The sequence below is a fragment of the Trichechus manatus genome, unplaced genomic scaffold, assembly GCF_000243295.1.
Source record: "Trichechus manatus latirostris isolate Lorelei unplaced genomic scaffold, TriManLat1.0 scaffold00154, whole genome shotgun sequence".
In the NCBI taxonomy this organism is placed as follows: Eukaryota; Metazoa; Chordata; class Mammalia; order Sirenia; family Trichechidae; genus Trichechus; species Trichechus manatus.
This window is the reverse complement of record NW_004444090.1, coordinates 1,395,182-1,415,833: the sequence shown is the minus strand read 5'-3', so window position 1 is coordinate 1,415,833 and position 20,652 is coordinate 1,395,182. Positions and strand designations below refer to the sequence as shown.

The 20,652-nt window shown below is 34.7% G+C and overlaps 1 protein-coding gene across 5 annotated transcripts in view; it reads right to left on the bottom strand.

The window, feature by feature from the left end:
- Positions 1-20,652, bottom strand: part of SNAP91 (synaptosome associated protein 91) — a 173,394-nt gene that overhangs the window by 69,308 nt on the left and 83,434 nt on the right. For 3 of the 5 annotated variants that reach the window (XM_004386043.1, XM_004386042.1, XM_004386045.1), the window contains 3 exons: positions 12,493-12,534; positions 6,734-6,804; positions 4,421-4,426 (listed from right to left, as the gene is read on the bottom strand). In XM_004386043.1, the coding sequence (XP_004386100.1) occupies positions 4,421-4,426; positions 6,734-6,804; positions 12,493-12,534 (119 nt within the window). The remainder of the gene's footprint in view (positions 1-4,420; positions 4,427-6,733; positions 6,805-12,492; positions 12,535-20,652) is intronic. The other 2 variants (XM_004386044.1, XM_004386046.1) reach the window with 2 other exon arrangements.

The following is a 20,652-nucleotide window of genomic DNA, read 5'->3' as shown; positions in this document are numbered from 1 at the left end:
TCCATATAATTTCTAGCATTATAAATTCTTAAATTTAATATTATTTTTCATATCCCTAGCAATTCTTCTTCAAATCTATTCTCATTTTCTGTGTTCAACAAAAATAAACTGTGTAATTTGGGTTTTTTAAGTTTTTCCAAGACTTAGGAAAAACTTTTTTTTATAGAATAAAAAAACCCTTCGGTTTATCATTTTTAAAAGTTAGAAAACCCATTAAGGCTAAAGTACATTGTGATTCATTTAATCATAATTGTTATGCATAAGAGAAGTACTGAAATTGAAAAAAGGAAAATGATTCCTATGAGCCCTGCACCTGAAATATGTCCCAATTCCCATATCTACATTCCTGAAGTTTGTCTGGTTTTTTACATTGTTATAATGAAAACTAGGAAAAAAATTCCTATCATCCTGTTATTATTAGTGGCAGCTTGAAACAACCAACCAACCAAATAACTCAGTAACCTCCATGCTTATTTCTAAGGGAATGAGTGAAAATCAGGAAGGAGTAAATTTTTTTTAGTTAGATTACTGGTAGCACTGACTATCATACACTATTTTTAGCAAATCGTACACCATTTAGAAACAACTGCCTAAACAGCTCACGTTTTACTAACCCGAGTTGGTGAACTGACAACAAAACAAAATAAGGAAGACTTATTGTCAGGATCTCATAAAATGGTGGGAATAGCTTTCTACATAGTTACAGAGAAAATATCACACATAGCAGTAGCAAAACAAAATTAATGGAGATTTTGGAACTGGAAATTTGTATAATATCAAGAATTTTTGTTTTCTTAAACATAGGCAAAAGAAATTTAGCAGTATTATATGTCCAGTTAATATTTCTTAGATCAACTTTATTTGTAATACACGCCTGCCATTTCCTGTTTAAATGTAGCTGTTAATCAAAATGAACACAAGTAACATAAAGCAAGGGCACGTAGAGATTTTTGCTACATAATGACAATAGGAGCATTTAATCTGGTTAAACGTAGTTTGGCTAATGTTTTCTTAAGAGTAACAAATCCTGTGAGGAAAAAGACATACATTTATCTCTGTTGGTCATTTCAAAGGGTCTACAAAAATAAATGGATTCACAGTGTTCTTTGTAGCTACAGAAAGTTACTTTGGAACCTAAAAATCTAGTCTAGCACAAGGTTGAAAATTCTCTATAGAGTTTTTGGCTAATAATTCTTCTACCACATCTCCATATTTCTTCATAAATGTAGAAAAGAAAGGGAGTTAAATCTAAATAAAAATATACCCAGGAAAATAATATCCTGAACTCTGCAATGAAAACAGAAACCATTTGACATGGCCACTTCCTAAGAATGAATTAACTGAAATTAATTTGTTAATCTCAGAAGCAACTTTCATGAACTGATCCGTAGTAGTACTGATATAATGAAATATATTAACACAGAAAGAAGAATTGAGGGTAAGCAACAATTTTTGACATATATTTCCAAACATACATGATAATTCATAATACAGAATACACCCTATAGCAAGAATAAAAATATAGTAATAATGATAGAACTGCTCTACCTGTTATTAAAGGAAATCACACTCCAAGCTAAGTACGAAAAATCATCATTGGCACAAGAATCAGTTTGCCAAACTTCCACACGAGCGCTATTACTAAATGGTACTTGTAGTTGGTACCCCATGGATTAAGCAACAAAATGAAAATCTCTAATGTCTCTGTTTAGCTATCATTCCACTTACACACTGTATCTCAATTATCAGTTTAATTATCTCTCTTCTCCACTAGATGCTAAATTCTATGAAGGGAGGGAACTCATCTGATGTATATCCCCAGCATGTTACATAGCAACTGGCAATCTTTTAAGCACTGAAGTATATTTCTGTGTTATTTAAATTGTAAAACAAGAATATATTCTATTCGTATTAATAAGTTAACCAAAAGTCTTAAAAATTATTTGTGTGAAACTAAACTATCAGAATATGTGACTGATATTCCCATGGACCAGATCTAGTCTTTGCCATAATTTCATTAAAAAGGTGAGAACTAGAAGTGCTCCCATGGTGCCATAGCTTTAAAAAGCAATGCCAATCACTGATTAAAATCTGAGGGTTCTGAGGCCCAAAGAAGTTAATAACTTTTTAAAGTTATTACCTAATGGTGGCATTACTTAATGGTGGATTCAAGCACCCATTCCAGTTTGTTTAATGCCCAAAGCCTATGCTCCTGCCACATTCCAGCCTGCTCAGTCAGAACCACACGAGCCCAACATGTTTGTTGCTCTCTTACACAACACATACATGGTTTCTTTTTATATGTTCCTCAGTTGATTTTTCACCCTACCACTGGTCATTTGCTCTTTATAGAAGAAAATGCTACAATCTATATCTACATATACATGTACATGTATACCTTGTTGGTGTTGTTACGTGACATAGGGTCCATTCTGACTTACAGCAACCCAACGTAACAGAGTAGAACTGCCCCATAAGGTTTTCCAGGCTGTAATCTTTTTTTTTTCCTCCAATATCCATAAATAAAATTTAATTGGGATTCAGTAACATCGACTTGTTTACGTATTACCTGTGGCTACTTTCCTGCTACAACGGCAAAGTTGAGTAGTTACAACAGAGACCATATGGTCTATAAAGCCTAAGATATTTACTCTCTGGCCTTTTACAGAAAAAGTTGTGGAGACCTAGACTCTAAACTTCTCACAGGTGGGCAGTGTATGCTATTCTTTTTAAAAAATTTTTATTATGCATTAGGTGAAAGTTTACAGAGCAAATTAGTTTTCCATTCGACAGTTTGTACATAAGTGTTCCGTGACATTGGTTTCATTCCCCACAATGTATTAGCACTCTCCCCATTTCTGTCCTAGGTTCCCTGTTTTCTTTCATCCTGATTTTCTACCCCTTCCTGCCTTCTCATCTTTGTTTTTGGGCAAATGTCGCTCTTTTGATCTCTTATCATTGATTGTTCTAAGCAGCATGGTTCTCTCAGGTGTTATTGTTTATTTTACAGGCCTGCCTATGGTTTAGCTGAAAGGTAGTCTCCAGAAATTGCTTCAGTTCCAGTTCAGATGGTTGACTTAGGGCCACAGTCTCAAGGGTTCTTCCAGTCTCTGTCAGACCAGTAACTCTTGTCTTTTTGTGAATTTGATTTTTGTTCTACAGTTTTTCTCTGGCTCTGTCCAGGACCCTCTTGTGATCACTGGTTGTGATTCTAGTCACAGTGGTCAGTAGTGGTAGCCAGGCACCACCTAGTTCTTCTGGTGTTGGGGTCATGTAGGCTGTGGCTCACGTGATAGGCTGTTATCTTTATGGGAGTAAATCGCCAGGTCTTTCTCCCACAGAGCCGCTGGGTGGGTTAAGCTGAGCGCTTAACCATTGTGTCACCAGGGCTCCTGACACACATATACACACGCATATACACATAAACATTTATAAAGACCAATACTTATTTTAATCATTTAATTTTGAGAAATCTAGTACACAATGAACCTTGTTGGGAAAAAATCAGGCACTAAGACAATTTTAAAAGAGAATGAATGACCCATATACTAGTCTACTCTAAATATTGTAAAATATAAAAAAATCCATGGATTTTTATTATGAACATAGCCAATGCCACGGTTTCCTTCCAAGATGTTAACAGTAAGCTGTGAAAAGAAGAAATTTTGTTATTTCTTATTCTATTCACAACAACAGTAATTCCTACTGCATTTCAGGGATAAGTGCTGGCCAAAAAAAAAAAAAAAAAAGATAGCTGTGAAAAACCTATCTACGTCTTCCAAATAATTTTAATTACAAAAGACTTCTCGTGTTTCCTGTACCCTTACCCTGTTTACACACACACACCTAGTAAACCCACATAAAATCAATTTCTCTCTTTTGTTCTGTGGAACAACAGAAGCAGACAATATACAAAGGTGTATTACTAAGTATTGCATAAATTTTCAAAGTAATATCAGTGAAGATAAAGTATTAAATATAAAGGGCAAACATATTTTTCGTATCAGACATTTAAATGTTTCATTTTATGGATTTACTCAACTTAGAACAGTTTTATTGTTAGTGGAAGATACAAGAAAAAAAGGTAATCAATTTTCGTTAAAAAATTGCCTTTTGGCATTTTTACCATATGCTATGGGAAAATCTTTCGTTTACTAAACAAGCAGAAATCTTTGATTTCTAAAATATAAGTGAGAGCGTTAATTTTGATCCAAGAAGACCAAAAGAAAGTAAAACCATTTATGCTAGTCACCTTGGGAGACAAAGGGAAAAAAAAAGCATGTAATTAAAAAAAAAAAGGTGTGTAAAATTGATAGAAATCAGTTTCAAATGTTTTCAATATCAAATGTGGACTCTTAGGAGTGTTTTTGCATTTTTAGTAGTGACCAAATGCAAAAAAGTCACTCGATATAGTACTCACCCTTCACTTAAGTTCCCAGGTAAGCACAAACATACAAAGAAGAAAATAGTTAACTACTATAGTTTATTTATTTTCAAAATAGGGAATACGCAAAAGATACGTTCAATGTGGTCTCAGCCAATTCAGAAATGACAAGCATAAAATGATTTTAAAGGAGAGAAAATTACGCTAAGCAAAAGGTAATTCTAAACAGAAGACTATTAAGTTTTTATTTTCACTTTTATAAAACGTACCTAAATACCTAGAGTTAATTTTTCTGAAAACAGTTTGCAGTAGCCGCGAGGGGGCAAATTTAGGTTTGAAGTTAACCAGTTGACCTCAAGTCAATTCCAACTCGTGGCAATCCATGTGTGTTAGAGTAGAACTGTGCTCCATAGAGATTTCAATGGCTGATTTTTTAGAAGAAGAGTGCCAGGCCTTTCTTCCAAGGTGCCTTTGGGTACTACTCCAACCTCTTGGTTAGCAACCAAGCATGCTAATTGTACCACCCAGGGACTCCAGAACTGAAGTTAACCCACTCCAACTGGGAAGGAAGCTTCTCCAGTAACTGTAGCACTGGCAGATTTAATAAGGAAAAAGTGTGGATCTATGCAGGATGTGGGGGACCCTGAGGGAAAAAAGAGTGCAGAGAAGCCTATTTGCAGTGCACATCCGGCACTGTGCAATGGAGGGACTCTAACTCCAGGGGATATGCATATTTCCTTAGCTAAACAGGTCCCTCTGCCACAGGCTTCTTGCCTCCTCTTGCTGAAATCCTAAGTAACTCCTTTGGTTTTCCAGATACCCTAATACAGGTAAAGGAATATTGTGCCAGCCGACACACCTATTTCAATAACTGAAAGTGGGTACCTTCTATTGTGAGTTAATGTATTCTCAGGTCATTTTGAGTTGACATCAATCTATCCACAAAAGTCTGATCATCCACAGCCACACCAAAGCTGGGGCAGACCCTGGGTTGTAGTAACCACCTTGACAGAGTCCCTGACAGGTCCTGACATCCATCATTCCAGACAGTTCTGTCATCATGGCTGAGACTCCTACACTGTTACTTATCATTGAAAATTTAAAACACATGATGATTTCTACACTAAATTAGAAAAGGTAACAAAAACAACACATAGCTAATGAAATAACCAACAAAATGTAATATCATGACATGAGTCTGGATTCTGAAAGAATCCTCAGAGAGAAAAATGTCAGAAAGGAATTGTATTTTGATAGCTGTATCATAGATAAAGTTCATGATCAGCTTATAGCCCTGCAATGATCTACTTACAGGTTGTCTCAACTGAGTTCTGCTGTCAATCTAACAGAATAAACATAAAGCTGGCATCACCAACAAAGAGATATTTCAAGCTGACTCTGTTGAGAGACTACATTAGGTATTTAGAAGGAGATAACGAAGTATAAAATAGTCACTGCCCTTCAGAATCACAAATTCTATTTGATGAGATAAACTATATGGGGGGTGGGAAGGACAGCCACAACAGAAGGTAGTGTATGATCAAGGAAGTCTTCACAAGAAGGGAGGACTGAGGATAGTCCTCCCAGGAGGACAGAGACAAGGAGGGCAGGTATCCAAAACTGGCAGAATTAGACTCTGAATAAGGCACAAAGACTTAAAAGCATGGGGTCTTACGAACAGACAAGTATAACATTCACTGGAGAGAAGAAAAAAATGGACCTAGAAGTTTTCCGCATGCTATGAGAAAACATAGTCAAAAATATAAGTGCCCAAACACAAAGGTATGAAAATCTAGTAAAACTGCACTTCCTCCCTTCTTAATTGCTACTATAATTTATAAAAAAAAAAAAAAAGACCCCTGAGTAATTTCACAGCAGCATGCCATGCTGAATGGTTTGAGTGGGGAGACACTGGAGTCCAGAAAACTATATTTGAGGGCTTTGTTTTCTTCACAGTGAGGCTGCCAACAGAGTGTTCAAGGCTGGTGGGTGAAACTGTACTTGTGTTTACTCATCCCCAATGATAACAGCTTTGGTTTTTAAAAATGGGCAACTCTTTTTTCTATATTGTGAATTCATTCTAAGGGCAAATATATAAATCAATATGTTCAGTTAACATAGGTACAATCTATTAATTTGCTGTATTAGTCTGTAGATAGATTACCTACCCATGAGGTCACACTGTCATAAGTCAGTGGGAAGCACAGGGGTTTAAGGTAACCCAGAAGAATTACAATAACGCATAGCCTAAAACTGTAGTGGTATAAATTATACCATGCTAAATTTCATTTTTATAAAGCACGACTCTAGTATTTTAAATCTTATTTAGAATATATAACCAATGCGTACTTGTTTCCAGATTTCTTTCCTTCTAATGTATTTAGATGCTGTTCAAGGGTCTCCATAAGACTGCTGGGAGCCTACAATAAGAAAGTAAAAATAAATGTCTGCATTGTTTTCTCTCAAAGTAAATACACTGGAACATCACTGGAACTTTGTATGATGGAGGTCCATGGCTGACCTCAATACTTATGTGAGGCAATTTCATTACAAGTTTTTTTGTTATGTAAATATTTAAATTCCATGGAATCCAAACAGACTTATCTTAGATATACTTAATTCTACTGTATAATAGATAGCATTACAGTGTGGTTTCAGTGTAGAGATTACATTGGATAGACTTTTACTGAGATATTACTTATATGCAGTAAACTCAGTTAAATCAAGTTCACCAATACCTTCCCATAGGACCACAATGAAAAAGGAACAGGTATTTGTATTCAAGAAAAAAATATAACTGCCCAAATACAAACTTTCAGAAATTTTAAAATACAGTAAAATTTCACTTATCCATGTTTGACTGAAATACTAGGAAAAATTGCTACAATATTTAAAAAAAGAGGGTAAATGAAAGTTGTGGGGGAAAGAACACAATTTTACTGGTCAATGACAATTAAGATATTCTTATTATTAAGTTATATAATTTATATAAATAAAGTAAAAATTTTAGCCAAATAATAATAATGTTATAATAGAGTACCAAATATTGGAAAATTTAATATGACGTATTTCAATTCTTTTATTAAAAAGTACCTAAATGTTTATTTCTAAATAACATTTTAGGCAATAAAAAGTGATGGCATTTTACTGTATATTAGAAGGAGAAATAATAGATTCATATGTATATTCCACCCAATCTATTCCTCAAGCATCAGAGATTTAATTTCATCTTTCTCAAATAATTCTAATGCAAACTAGATCTTAACAGCAGCAGAGGCATTCAAAGAATAGCATTGCATGAATGAAATATATAACTACATTATACATTTAAATTGTGATAATTGTTCTTTGATTAATATGAAATTAAATTTGAAAGACTTTATGCTAATTGCTAAAATAGCTCACAGAATTCAAGGAAATTCATACAATTATACATTTTATGTTGTACATTTAACTAATGACAAATAGGATAAAACACTTATTATGATTTTTTAATTTTGAAAGTTCAGGATATTTATTTAATATGCATTTTCATTTAACTAACAGACTTGTAATGTCTCTTAATTATGTGATTATTAAAAACGTAAATTACTAAGTGAGCCAAAATATTAGCTTGATCAAAGTGATGAAGTTAGGGTAGAAAGAGACAATCCTATAAGCTTATCTGAAAAAATCTGGACTATAGAGTAAAAAGACAATGGCCTCAGGAGATATAATAAATCTAAAAATGTATAAAAATCAGAAATTTAGGAGATAACTCAGGTGAACACGCACTACAAATTCCAGTAAACCACAAGTAGGGGAATACCTCTAGGTTTAAAAAAATGATTTTTTTAAGAGAGAGAAAGGAAATTTTGCTCTATAAAACAGTAAACTATAAGGAAATGCTCATTGAATAAATAGAATGTATTCTGTAAACTTAAAAGGGAAAAATATAAATGGCTTCAAAATTTTTAGGTGCATTCACAGCTGAGAGCTTCAAGATTATCATTATGGAAACTAAGAGGCCTGGGAATATAACTTTAAAATCTTAATATTTCCATTTTTTGCTGGAATAACAATAAATTTAAAATATACCCAGTCACTGAAACTTCTGTCTGGTTAGAACACTTAGGTCTTCTGAATGTTAAATATAATTTAAAAGAAATGTGATTCTTTGCTAAACATAGATTAAAAACAGTTTGAGAAAAACACATGCTATTTATAATTACAAAATGGAGAAAAACAAATACGGGATAACAAAAAAAGGAGGTAGTATTTTCTCCTACAAGGTTTCTTAGTTATCTAAAGAAACAAGAATAAAACTAAACCAAACCAAACCCAGGATGGTAGTTTGCAATTTTACTCTTTTTGTAAACTTTCTTAATATTAAGGGAGAAAACAAAACTAAACAAAAAAGCAAATAGTAGTAACAAAAATCACAGCAGTTGAAAGAGACCATAAAAAAGAGGCCAAGGACCATAAGACTATAAAACTGACTTTTTTAAAAAAGAGGAGTTATTTAGCAATATGCTGTGATAAAATTGTTTAAATCTGGAACATTTTATCCCAGAGATTTAAAAGTGCTTCCTCATTTATATTTCTTCTGAGAAGATATGAAATCTAACAGAAAGAAATTCCTCAAATATTTCTTGGGAAGGAAAAAAGTACTTTGATAGTAATGTTCAGAAGTACAGGAGTGTCTGTCTCCCCTGCAACTACATCTACTGCACTAAGCACATTCTTGCACATAATAGACAATAAATAAAAACTGTTTCTTAAATCTCTAAGGAACAAAACTTTGAGAATGCCTCTGCTGCTGTAAACAAAACTTAAGATAACAAAATAGAATTAGCAGTATTTTTAGTTGCTCATTTACGAAAGTGCCAAAGTCAGTAAACCACTCAGACAGAAACACCAATCCAAAGAATAAGAGTCAGCCCGTGAAAGGTAAGAGGTAACAGCAATATAATATCGCAGTTACCGATTCGGTGATTGTACAGTCTTTAAAAGGAGACGTTTCTTTACCAGTAGTTTTCAGGTCAACCAGAATTCCTGACATCAAAACCTAAGATATTTTTCATAAGTGGAAATATTTAAAATTTGGAACATACACACACTGCACAGGAAATCAATATTTTAAAAATCTTTTTCTTGGAATCAATTCATAGCTGATTGTGAGTGCAGGATCAAAGGTAAGCATAGATCTAAACTTTAGATGCTTTAAATTCTAAAGCATCAAAAAAAAAAAAGACAAAAAAAAGTGACCAAAGGATCACTTATCTGAAATGTCCATATTCACTTGTTACCTAAAACAGTACTTTTGAAAGCCTTTTTAAAAATTTCACTGATATTCATGACTTATTTAAATATAGTTATGATATTGTATACACAAATAAAAAGGGCTGCAGATCACCACTTTGATATTTGTTATGTATTTTCTAACCTAAAAGATATCCATTAAATGCATGCATCTGTTTCGTCTTGCTGTAAGAGGAATTTAATCCCTTTTAATTTTAAAAATCCTACTCCTAATCAATAGAAAGCCCTTCTGAAGTCCATCTCTTCTTTAACCTTCTTCCAACAGGTATTTTTGTTCATCGCCATGGCTGGATTCAGTGGTCACCTGGTGGCCACACAGAAGCTTGCCAGAGAGCAGAACTTAAAGCAGAGGAGTTAAACTGAGCCCACGTAAACCAGTATTTCCGATCCTATTCCAGGTTAATCCCGATCTAACACCATCTAAAAGACTAATCCCAGAACACTATCTAAATGGCTGATCACACTGTCACAGTGGACCTAAATCCTTGGTTCAGTTAGGGGTCTCCAACAGACCTCTGAAAGGGGCTGTAGATGAGAGACAGGGAAGGTGTTTAGCTCCACGCTCATAACAATACCAACAGAAGACACAATTAGGTTACTTAATCAAGTAATTTCAGAAGAACACCATACTCTTGCATTGGGATTTAAATATTCACTAAAGAATTCAGCTAAAAGAATTTTTCTTGTGAGGCTAACTTAAACTAAATATTACTATAATAATAAATGTGGCTTTTAGGGTCCTAACAAAAGCAGAAAATAGAGTGCTACTAGATTCCTATGAATCTCTACCATGGAGTAGCTTTCTACTAGACTCATAGCAAGATTTTATCTTCTTTGGGGGTGGGATCTCTGTTCCCTAAACTATGAAACATATAACTTATATCATTAAATAAAATATTATCTCTCCTGACATCTTGAGAAAAGTAGATTATATAAATTATAATATTATAATACCATTAAAAATTATACCCAAGTATGTGAACCCTTTCAATGATCTACTATAATTTTATATTTTTAAAAACAAAAAAATATTTTTAATGTTCTTTTAAACCCTTCCTGTCTTCATTTAGACTCTACAAAACTGAGACAAATGAGGACCTATTTTCTTCTTACTGAGAAAACCTGAAATCGTTGCTGTCGAGTCGATTCTGACTCACAGTGACCCCAGAGGACAGAGTAGAACTGTCCCATAGGGTTTTCAAGGAGCAACTGGTGGATTTGAACAGCTAACCTTTTGGTTAGCAGCCATCTGTAGCGCTTAACCACTGCACTGCCAGAGCCCCTTCTTACTGAGAGCCTCCCTTAAGCAATACATCTAGTGTTTCTTTGATTCTACAGTGAAGGCTGTGCGTAGAGTTGAAATAAAGCTGATTTACCATTTCTGAAAGTTACTCATGGAGTTAAATATTTTAATGTCCACATGTTTTAGATTAATATGTACTATTTATGTATATTATGTTAATAAACAAAAAATGCAATATACATTTTTTATTATAATTAAGTTATTTAAAATGAAAACATGCTGATTTTTTTTGCTTTTTATTTCAGTGTTATGAAGTTCATAAATCTATACATAATAACAATGTTTAATAGTACTTTATACATAATTAATTTTAGCCATATCCAGGCACATCTTATTCAGGTATGTGCCTGGTCAAAGAACACTATCTCCTCCTAGTAGCAACAATATTTTCTACTAATATTCTGTCTGCTAGAAGGAGCTATCTCTCAGCTTTTAAAGTAAAAAATACAATGTCATCATGTTCTTGAAGTGCTGTGTGAATTTTATTTGTGGAGTATCTTAGTATTTAATTAGAATTTTAATAAGAGTAATTTCTTTGCATTTCTCTAATTTTTAATAAATATTTAAGGATTAACAATATTTTAAATATAGAAACATTAGAAGGTATTATAAGGATATGATTATACAAACTGATATTATTAATAACTAGGTAATTTTTCATTATGAAGTTTTATTATCTCATTTTATTTACAAAGAAAATTCATATATTTATTTTTAGAATATGAGATAGCAGCTCTATGTTCTCTTCCAACATCTGATTAAACTTTATTTAAGGACATGTTTACCTATCAAGATGACTTAATTAAATAAAAACAGTTCCAATTATGAGAAGGATTATACAAACATTTTGCGCATGTGAATGATCTTGATTCTACACCTTAGGAGCCATATACGGCAACCTCTAGATACAAAAAGGGATTGATAAGACGGTCCTTACAATTAGTTTTGTTTACTAGATAGTCCTCAGAAAAATCACACATCTATCATTACTAATCTGTAAGAAAAGGATCTTTTGATATAGAAATTCCTCTACTTCATAGAGGAGACAAGAATCAGTGTAGTAGAACTATGCCATCAGAGTTCTCCCCATTCATGCTCCTCCTTCACACCCTGGTCATGTTGAAAACTAGGAGAACAAAGAGGCAAAAATGTTCTGATTATCATGCCTACAAACAGTCACTTTTCATAGACAAAGCACTTTTATTAAGACGAATTATTCAAGACTTCTTTTTGATTCAAATATGAAAAGATGAGCTCAAGTAAATTCAGTTGTCTTTAAAGCAGAAACTATGCTATAAAGGCAGGAAACATCTTCATATTATCCCCAGAAATTTGTTCAACAGCTAGAAAAAATAAGATAGAATAATTTCCAAGAAAGTTGGTTAGACAAAATTCAAAATATATTCAATGCTTACATGACTATGTCCTAGGTGAGATTATTTATAGGAAAATACAGAGCAATAATTTCATGCATTCCAAACCTTCTGCTGAGAAAATAGCTTACCTGTGTGAGATCAGGAATGTCACCTTTATCAATACCAACTTGCTGTGGATTAAAAAAAGAAGTTGTTACTTAGAGGGAATTTTTTTATTAATTTATTTGCATTTAATGGAAGATCATCATAGTATTAGTTAAAATCACAGCTCAATCGTGGTGTGTAAGAATTATTATGTAGATCAATCTCACTTTGAGTATATGCTCTTTGTGTGGGTTTCTACTCACTATAATAGAGCAATAATTTAACTACTATAATTACATATAACAAATATACAGAATTTTGCCAAAAGAAGAACTTAAAAGAAACTGAAGAGTAAAATTCAAAGACTTCCTCCATGGTTAACAGCAGCTAAAAAGCTAGGAAACTGCTTAGATTTAAATTGCTAATAATGCCCAGTAAGTTGTCCAGACAGGGAATCATTTAGTTCTAAAAATTTGGTCAGGGTGCATGAACTGATGAATGACTATCAGTTTCTTCCCTCCCACAGAGAGAAGCACTTCGTTACTTTCTTATATATCCTCCCAGAGTTTTATAATATATATCCAAGGAAATATGAATCACTTTGTTTTGGTGTGTTTCTTATGTAAAAAATATAGCTGAGGTTTGCTTTATGATATAATCTGAAAATATTTCTTTTAATAGGTGTTAAGCCTCCACATATATTGATGTCTTAGTTATTCATCTTATTTATTTCTCATTTTTAATAGTTTAAGTTAAAAAAAGGTTTTAGTATTTCTGACACTTACCAAAAACCAAACCAAACTCTTTGCCTTCTAGTCGATTCCAACTGATAGTGACCCTACAGGGCAGAACAGAACCGCCCTATAGGGTTTCCAAGAAGGGCGTGTTGGATTTGAACTGCTGACCTTTGGGTTAGCAGCCGAACTCTTAACCACCGTGACATTAGGAGGGAATATATTTTGATCTAGTAATTACACCTTTATAATTAAAACTTTATATAGAAGCCTCAGTCTTCTAATTCCTTAGAGTATCTACTGTATTTTTATGCAAATGACGGGCACCTTCTGCATTTGTTTGCTGGCCATGTCCTCCCCTCATGGAGTATTTTCTTAGGTACGCTATGCTAATTTTTTCTTTTTTTTACAGCAACATGTGGAAAAGGATTGGCATGGCAGGGTTTGTGAGGGTGTCTTGCCAGGGGAGGGCACAGCCTGCAAACAAATGTAGAAGGTATGCATTGTTTGCATAAAAATACAGTATTAATTTCCTATTATAAGCAATGATAAAATTAGCATATTTCCTCTTCTTTTCTTCTTTTCTGTAACATTCAATTTTAGTCAATATATTTCTTAGTATTTATCCTTGTTTTATTAAATAAATTGTTTTAGTATGATTTTTAAAATGATTTTTCAGCTCTAAACAATATCCTTTGATTCTATGCTTCACAGATGTGGCAATCAACCTTACTCTTGCCTTCCACTTTTCCCACTTCCTATCCTAATTTTTGTTAGTTGCATCAAATCTACACTATCAGGTCATATAATGCCTGCATTATGTTTTTATAGACATTATTTTTTAGAGCAGTTTTAGGTTTACAGAAAAATTGTGCAGAAAGTACAGAGTTCCACTATACCTTCCTACCCTCTGCTCATTGTTTCTCCTATTATTAACATCTTGCATTGACGTGGTACATTTGTTACAACTGATGAGCTAAGACTGAACATTGTTATTAACTAAAGTCCACAGTGTACATTAGGGTCTACAATTTATGTTGTACAGTCCTATGAGTGTTGACAAGTGTAATGTCATGTGCCCACCATTACAGAATCAGAGAGAATAGTTTCATTGTCCTACAAATGCCCTGTGCTTCATCTATTCATCCTTCCTTCCTCATTCTGGACCCCTGGCAACCAATGACCTTCCATCTCTATAGCTTTGCCTTTTCCAGAATGTCATATATGAGTAGTCCCCGACTTATGATGGCGTTTTGTTCTGAAAACTCCATCGTAAGGCAGTTCTAATGTAAGTCAGTTACCTCTTTTTTTTTTCCTTTGGTTTTCATTATCATTGCCTTTTATTATTAGTATCTTCTTTATAAATCCGATCTTTATTTGTCTTTGGGGTTGGCAAAAGAATGATAACATAAGCGAATTAAGCACTGCAACACTGCAGGTAGTGCATATTACTACTGATAAGATGTACCAAAAAACAAACAAAATCGAAGGTTCTAAGTGTCGTTCATCATAACCCAAACATGTCATAAGTTGGGGACTACCTGTAGTCGGAATCATACAGTATGTTGCTTTTTTCAGATTGCTCCTTTCACTTAGCAATACACATTTAAGATTCTTCCATGTCTTTTTGTGGCTTAATAGCTTATTTCTTTTATCGCTGAATAATATTCCATCGTATGGATGCACCAAAGGAGCCTTGGTAGCACAGTGGTTAAGTACTCGACTATTAACCAAGAGGTCTGCAGTTCAAACTCACCAGCTGCTCTGCAGGAGAAAGATGTGGCAATCTACTTCTGTAAATATTTCAGCCTTGGAAACCCCATGGGGCAGTTCTACTCTGTTCTGTAGGGTCACTATGAGTCGGCATCAACTGAACAGCAATGGGTTATGGTTTATGGATGTACTACAGTTTGTTTATCCATTCATCTACTGAAGGACATCTTGTTTGCTGCTTCTAATTTTTGGCAATTATGAATAAAGCTGCTATAAACATTTGTGTGCAGGTTTTTATGTGGACATATGGTTTCATCTGATCTGGGTAAATACTTAGGAGTGCCATTGCTAGATTGTATGATAAGTCTATGTTTAGTCTTGTAAGAGACTGCCAGACTATCTTCCAAAGTGGCTGTACCATTCAAACAATGAATGAGAGTTCCTGTTGCTCCATATCCTCTTCAGCTTTTGGTGCTGTCAGTGTTTTGGATTTTAGCCATTCTAATAGATGTGCAGTGGTTTCTTGCTGTTTTAATTTGCAATTCTGTAATGACATATGATGTTGATCATCTTTCCATATGCTTATCTGACATATGTAATACAACCAGAATGCTTCTTAGAAGCGAGAATGGTGAAATTTCATCTTGCTTACTTTGGATGTATCATCAGGGAAGACCAATTGCTAGAAAAGGACATCATGTTTGGTAAAGTAGAGGGTCAAGGAAAACCCTCCATAAGATGGGTTAACACAATAGCCTCAACAATGGGCTCAAACATATCAAAAATCATGGAGATGGCACAGGAGCGGGCAATGTTTCATTCTGTTATACATAAAAGGTCACCATGAGTTGGAACTGACTCAATGGCAAGAAACAACAATAATATATCTTCTTTGATAGGGTGCCTATTCAGATCTTTTACCCATTTTGTAATTGGATTGTTTTCTTATTGTTGAATTTTTAAAAGTTCTTTGTATATTTTGGATACAAGTCCTTTATCAGATATTTTCTCCCAGTCTGTGGAGAAAATATTTTATTCTCTTAACAGTGTCTTTCGCAGAGCAGTTTTTAATTTTAATGAAGCCCAACTTAACATTTTTTTCCTTTATGAATCATGCTTTTGGTATTGTGTCTAAAAAGTCATAGCCAAACCCAAGGTCACCTAGATTTTCTCCTGTATCATCTACTAGAAATTGTATAGTTTTGGGTGTTACATTTAGGTCTATCATCCATTTTGAGTTATTTTTTGTGAAAGATGGAATCTCTGTGTCTAGATTCATTTTTTGCATGTGGATGTCCTGTTGTTCCAGCACCATTTGTTGAAAAGGCTATCATTTCTCCACTGTATTACCTTAGCTCCTTTGTCAAAGGATGGCTGCCTATGTAGTGTGGATCTATTTCTGGGCTCTCTATTCTGTCCCACTGATCTATTTGAGTATTCCTTTACCAGTACCACACTGTCTTGATAACTGCAGCTTTATAGTTGTTTTTAAGTTGGGTAGTGTAAGTCCTCCGACTTTGTGCCTCTTCAATATTGTGTTGACTATTCTGGGTCTTTTGTCTTTCCACATAAACTTTAGAATTGGTTGGTCAACAACCACAAAATAACTTGCTGGGATTTTGACTGGGATCACTTTGAATCTATAGATCAAGTTGGGAAGAATTTACATCGTACTAATATTAAGTGTTCCTACCCAAAGCGCTCAGTTGCTAACCAGAAGGTCAGCAGTTCCAACCCACCAGCTGCTCCACGGGAGACAGATGTGGTAGTCTGTTTCCTTAAAGATTACAGCCTTGGAAATCCTACAGGGAATCGACTTGACTCAACGGCAATGAATTATAGGGTCACTATGAATCGGAACTGACTTGATGGCAATGGGTTTGGTTTTGAGTTTTTGGGTATCTATGAGCATGAAATATCTCACCATTTACTTAGATCTTCGACTTCTCTCATCGGAGTTTTGTAGTTGTCCTCATATATATCTCATACATATTTTGTTAATTTATATTTAAGTATTTTTTTGGTGCTAATATGAATGGTATTGAGATTTTAATTTCAAATTCCAATTGTTCACTGCTGTTATATAGGAAATTAATTGACCTTGTATCCTGCTATCTTGCTGTAATTGCTTATTAATTCCAGGTTTGCATTATATTTTGTTGCTCAACCCCACATTTGTTTTCAGTTTCCCCACAAGTTCAATGCTCACTACCACTGCTGCAGTTGACCAGATCATATTGTGGTTGGCTGAAGCTTGTCCTGTAGTAATTTATTCAAGAAAGGCCAAATGGGAAAAATACTCCCAGAATCTTGCATGTCCAAACTGTGGAACTATCCCTAAAGGACAGTTTGACTGGATTAAAAAAAAAAAAATTCTGTGGTACACTTTGTTTACTTGAGAGCTTGTAGATTTTCCTCCTAGCATGAAAACATAAGGTGGAGAAAACTTAGAGCCAGTCTGATTCCCCCTGCCTCTCCCTCTTAAGTGTCTTGATATTTTCACCTTATTGCCTGAAAGATTCTTTCCTCATTTTACTGGTAAATACCTTGGTAATGACCACTCTGGCAGATAATATAAAGATTCCTATCTTCATTATTTTAGGAAAGTGTTCTTGAATTTTATAATAAAATGTTTGTTCTATTCCATTGTTTTGGTCTTCTTCTTTAGGGAATCCAATTATGTATATGCTGGATACTTTTGGCCTGCCTTCTATTTCTGTCATTTTCTTCTCCATCCTTTTAAACTCTTTATCATTTCCTTTTGATTACTTTTCTCATTTCTGTCTGACATATCTTTATTGTGCTTTCCATGAAGTTTATTCTTCCTTGTATCCTAACAATTTTGTCTTTTCACCAATGACTTTTATGTTTCTTCGAGTTCTTTCAGCTCACACTTCATTTCATTTCTCACAAGTCTTCCCTGAATTTTCCATTTCTGCCTTATGCCTTTACTTTAAAAGCACAATGGCTTTGCAAGGTTTTAAAACTGATGGTGAAAAATTTGATCACAAGTTTTATCTGACCTATTGCAACATTTACTATGAGTATCCTTTTTCCAACCGTCCATTTTGCTGCTCTTTTCCTTTTTCCTTAGAGCATATTTATATCAATGCTGACTTAGTTCCTTTTCATTCTATTAAAAAAACAAACAAAAAAAAAACCTGTTGCAGTTGAGTCAATTCCAACTCATAGTGACCCTACAGGACAGAGTAGAGCTGCCCCATAGTATTTCCAAGGAATGGCTGGTGGATTTAAACTGCTGACCTTTTGGTTAGCAGCTGAGCTCTTAACCACTGTGCCACCAGGGCTCCATTCTATAATAAATGGGCTATATTATCCTGGAAAAATGTTCCAGGCTGGCGTAAAGATTTGTACTCAACTACTAATCTAAAGATTGGCAGTTTGAACCCACTCAGAGGTACCACAGAAGAAAGACCTGGTGATCTGCTTCCATAAAGATTATACCAAAGAAAACCCTATGGAGCAGCTCTACTCTATAACGTGGGTTTCACCATGAGTGGGAACTGATGTGATGGCAACAAGTGTGGTGTTTCTGGTATTATCCTAAAACAACTATTTGCATGAGGTTCCTATGTGGGGTGAGGGGTCATGGTGGTCTTGCAGGGAAGCTGTTTCTCATAACCCACAGACTTTCTCCTCTGCTGTCAGAGAGGTGATTCTCATACATATAAGACATCACCACAATTCTTTGCATAGATCTCCTCCCTTTGCTTCTCTTAACCAAATTTTACGATTCCAGTTTAGTTCACTAAAAAATCTCATATTCATTTTCAAAATAAAGAATAAAACACTTGCACTTCAGATGTGACATGGACATTTAAAAAGTGCATTTTTTGCTGCTTATTGGAGATCAACCACCACTGGGCCCTCTTTTCACTTTGTTTTCATCTCTTCACTTCCTCCCTCCAGAATCCTGCTGGATCACAGCTGCTTTGGAATCTGTAGTTGTTATCTTTATGCTAGTTTTGCTGAAAATGGAGTTTGTGGATTTTTTCCCATTCTTTTTGCTGCTTTTGGATAATATCCAAGAAGAGAAGTGGAAATGCTGATGTATGCAGCCAAGTTCTCTCCAGAAGTCCCCAAAATATATTTAAAACAAAATAAAGTAAAAATGTATTTATAGAAAAAGAGACTAGAAAGCAATTAGCAGGAAATACAATAAAATATAAAAGGATTAGTTTGGGGATAGTACAAATAAGAATGGGTCTTTTATTTCTAAACACCAAACCTGTTGCCATCAAGTCAGTATTTTCCAATTTTTCTGTGTTGAACATGTATTATTTTCATAATTCATTAACTCAAGAAAATTAATTAGCCCCTACTATGACCGTTCTATGGAGCCCTGGTGGTGCAGTAGTTAAGAGCTAAGGCAAGTGTTAGGGATACATCACTGAACAAAATAAACTAAAAGTCTACTGATATGAAGCCTTTATTCTAGCAGGGAGAGCAACAGAAAATAAACATAATAAACCAATATACTATATGGTATGTTAGAAGGTGATGAATGCTATGGAAGTAAGGCAGGATAGGAGGGGGTGATGTAGAAGTAACAATCTGAAACAGGGTGGTCAAGGTAGGCTTCCCTGAGAAAGTGAAATGTGGGCAAAAACTGTAAGGTAATGAATGAATTATTTGGGCAAAGTACCAAATAATGCCAAGTCCCTAAGGTGAGAGTGTTCCAGATAAATTCAAGAAATGGTAAGAGGCCAGTGTGACTGGAACACAGCAAGTGATGGAGAGAGAGTAGAAGCCAGGTCCTGTAGAACCAGAGGATTTGATCTTTACTCTGAGCGAGATGGGAAGTCATTGGAAGATCTGGAGCAGAGGAGTGACATGACCCGACTCATGTTTTGACTATAACACTCAGGCTGCCATGATGAAATAAAACCTGTGTGAGTATGGAGCAAGCAAGGAGACCAGTAAGAAGGTTAGTGTAGTAATACAGGTGAGAGATAAGGAATGGTAGCTCGGATGCGGAGAAAGAAGGCAGCAGTGGAGATGGTGAGAAGTGGTGTGGATATGTTTTGAAGTCAATATGACCTTCTGACAGATAGAAACTTGTATGTGAAAGAGATAAATCAAGATTAACTCCAAGGCTTCTGGACTGAATAACTGGAAGGATAGAGTTACCATTAACTAAAAAGGGGAAAACTGCAGGTAGAGCAAGGTTTTAAAATTGTTGGGGGTAGGTGAGAGGGCCTGGGACCAGGGAAGGAAGATAGTTCCTCCTGGATGTGTTAAGTTTGAAGTGTCTATTAGATTTTCAGGTAGGTTAGGTATATAGATCTGGAGTCTGGAAAATTTATACCAACCAGCTGTCATCAAGTTCGCTCTGACTCATGGTGGGAAATCTATACTATTCTTTAAATTAAATATTTTTAAAATGTTTCCACCAGCAATGAAATACTTCTCAGTAATGACATGATAAATACAACTGTTCAAATATTTAATCTTATAGTTAATAGACATCCAGTGAAATTGTTGTTGTTGTTAGGTGTTGTCCAGTAGGTTCCGACTCATAGCGATCTTATGTACAACAGAATGAAACACTGCCCTGTCCTATGCCATCTTCAGAATCGTTTTTATGCTTGAGCCCATTGTTGCAGCCACTGTGTCAATCCATCTCATTCAGGGTCTTCCTCTCTTTTGCTGACCCTCTACTTTACCAAGCATGATGTCCTTCTCCAGGGACTGGTCCCTCCTGATAACATGTCCAAAGTATGTGAGACAAAGTCT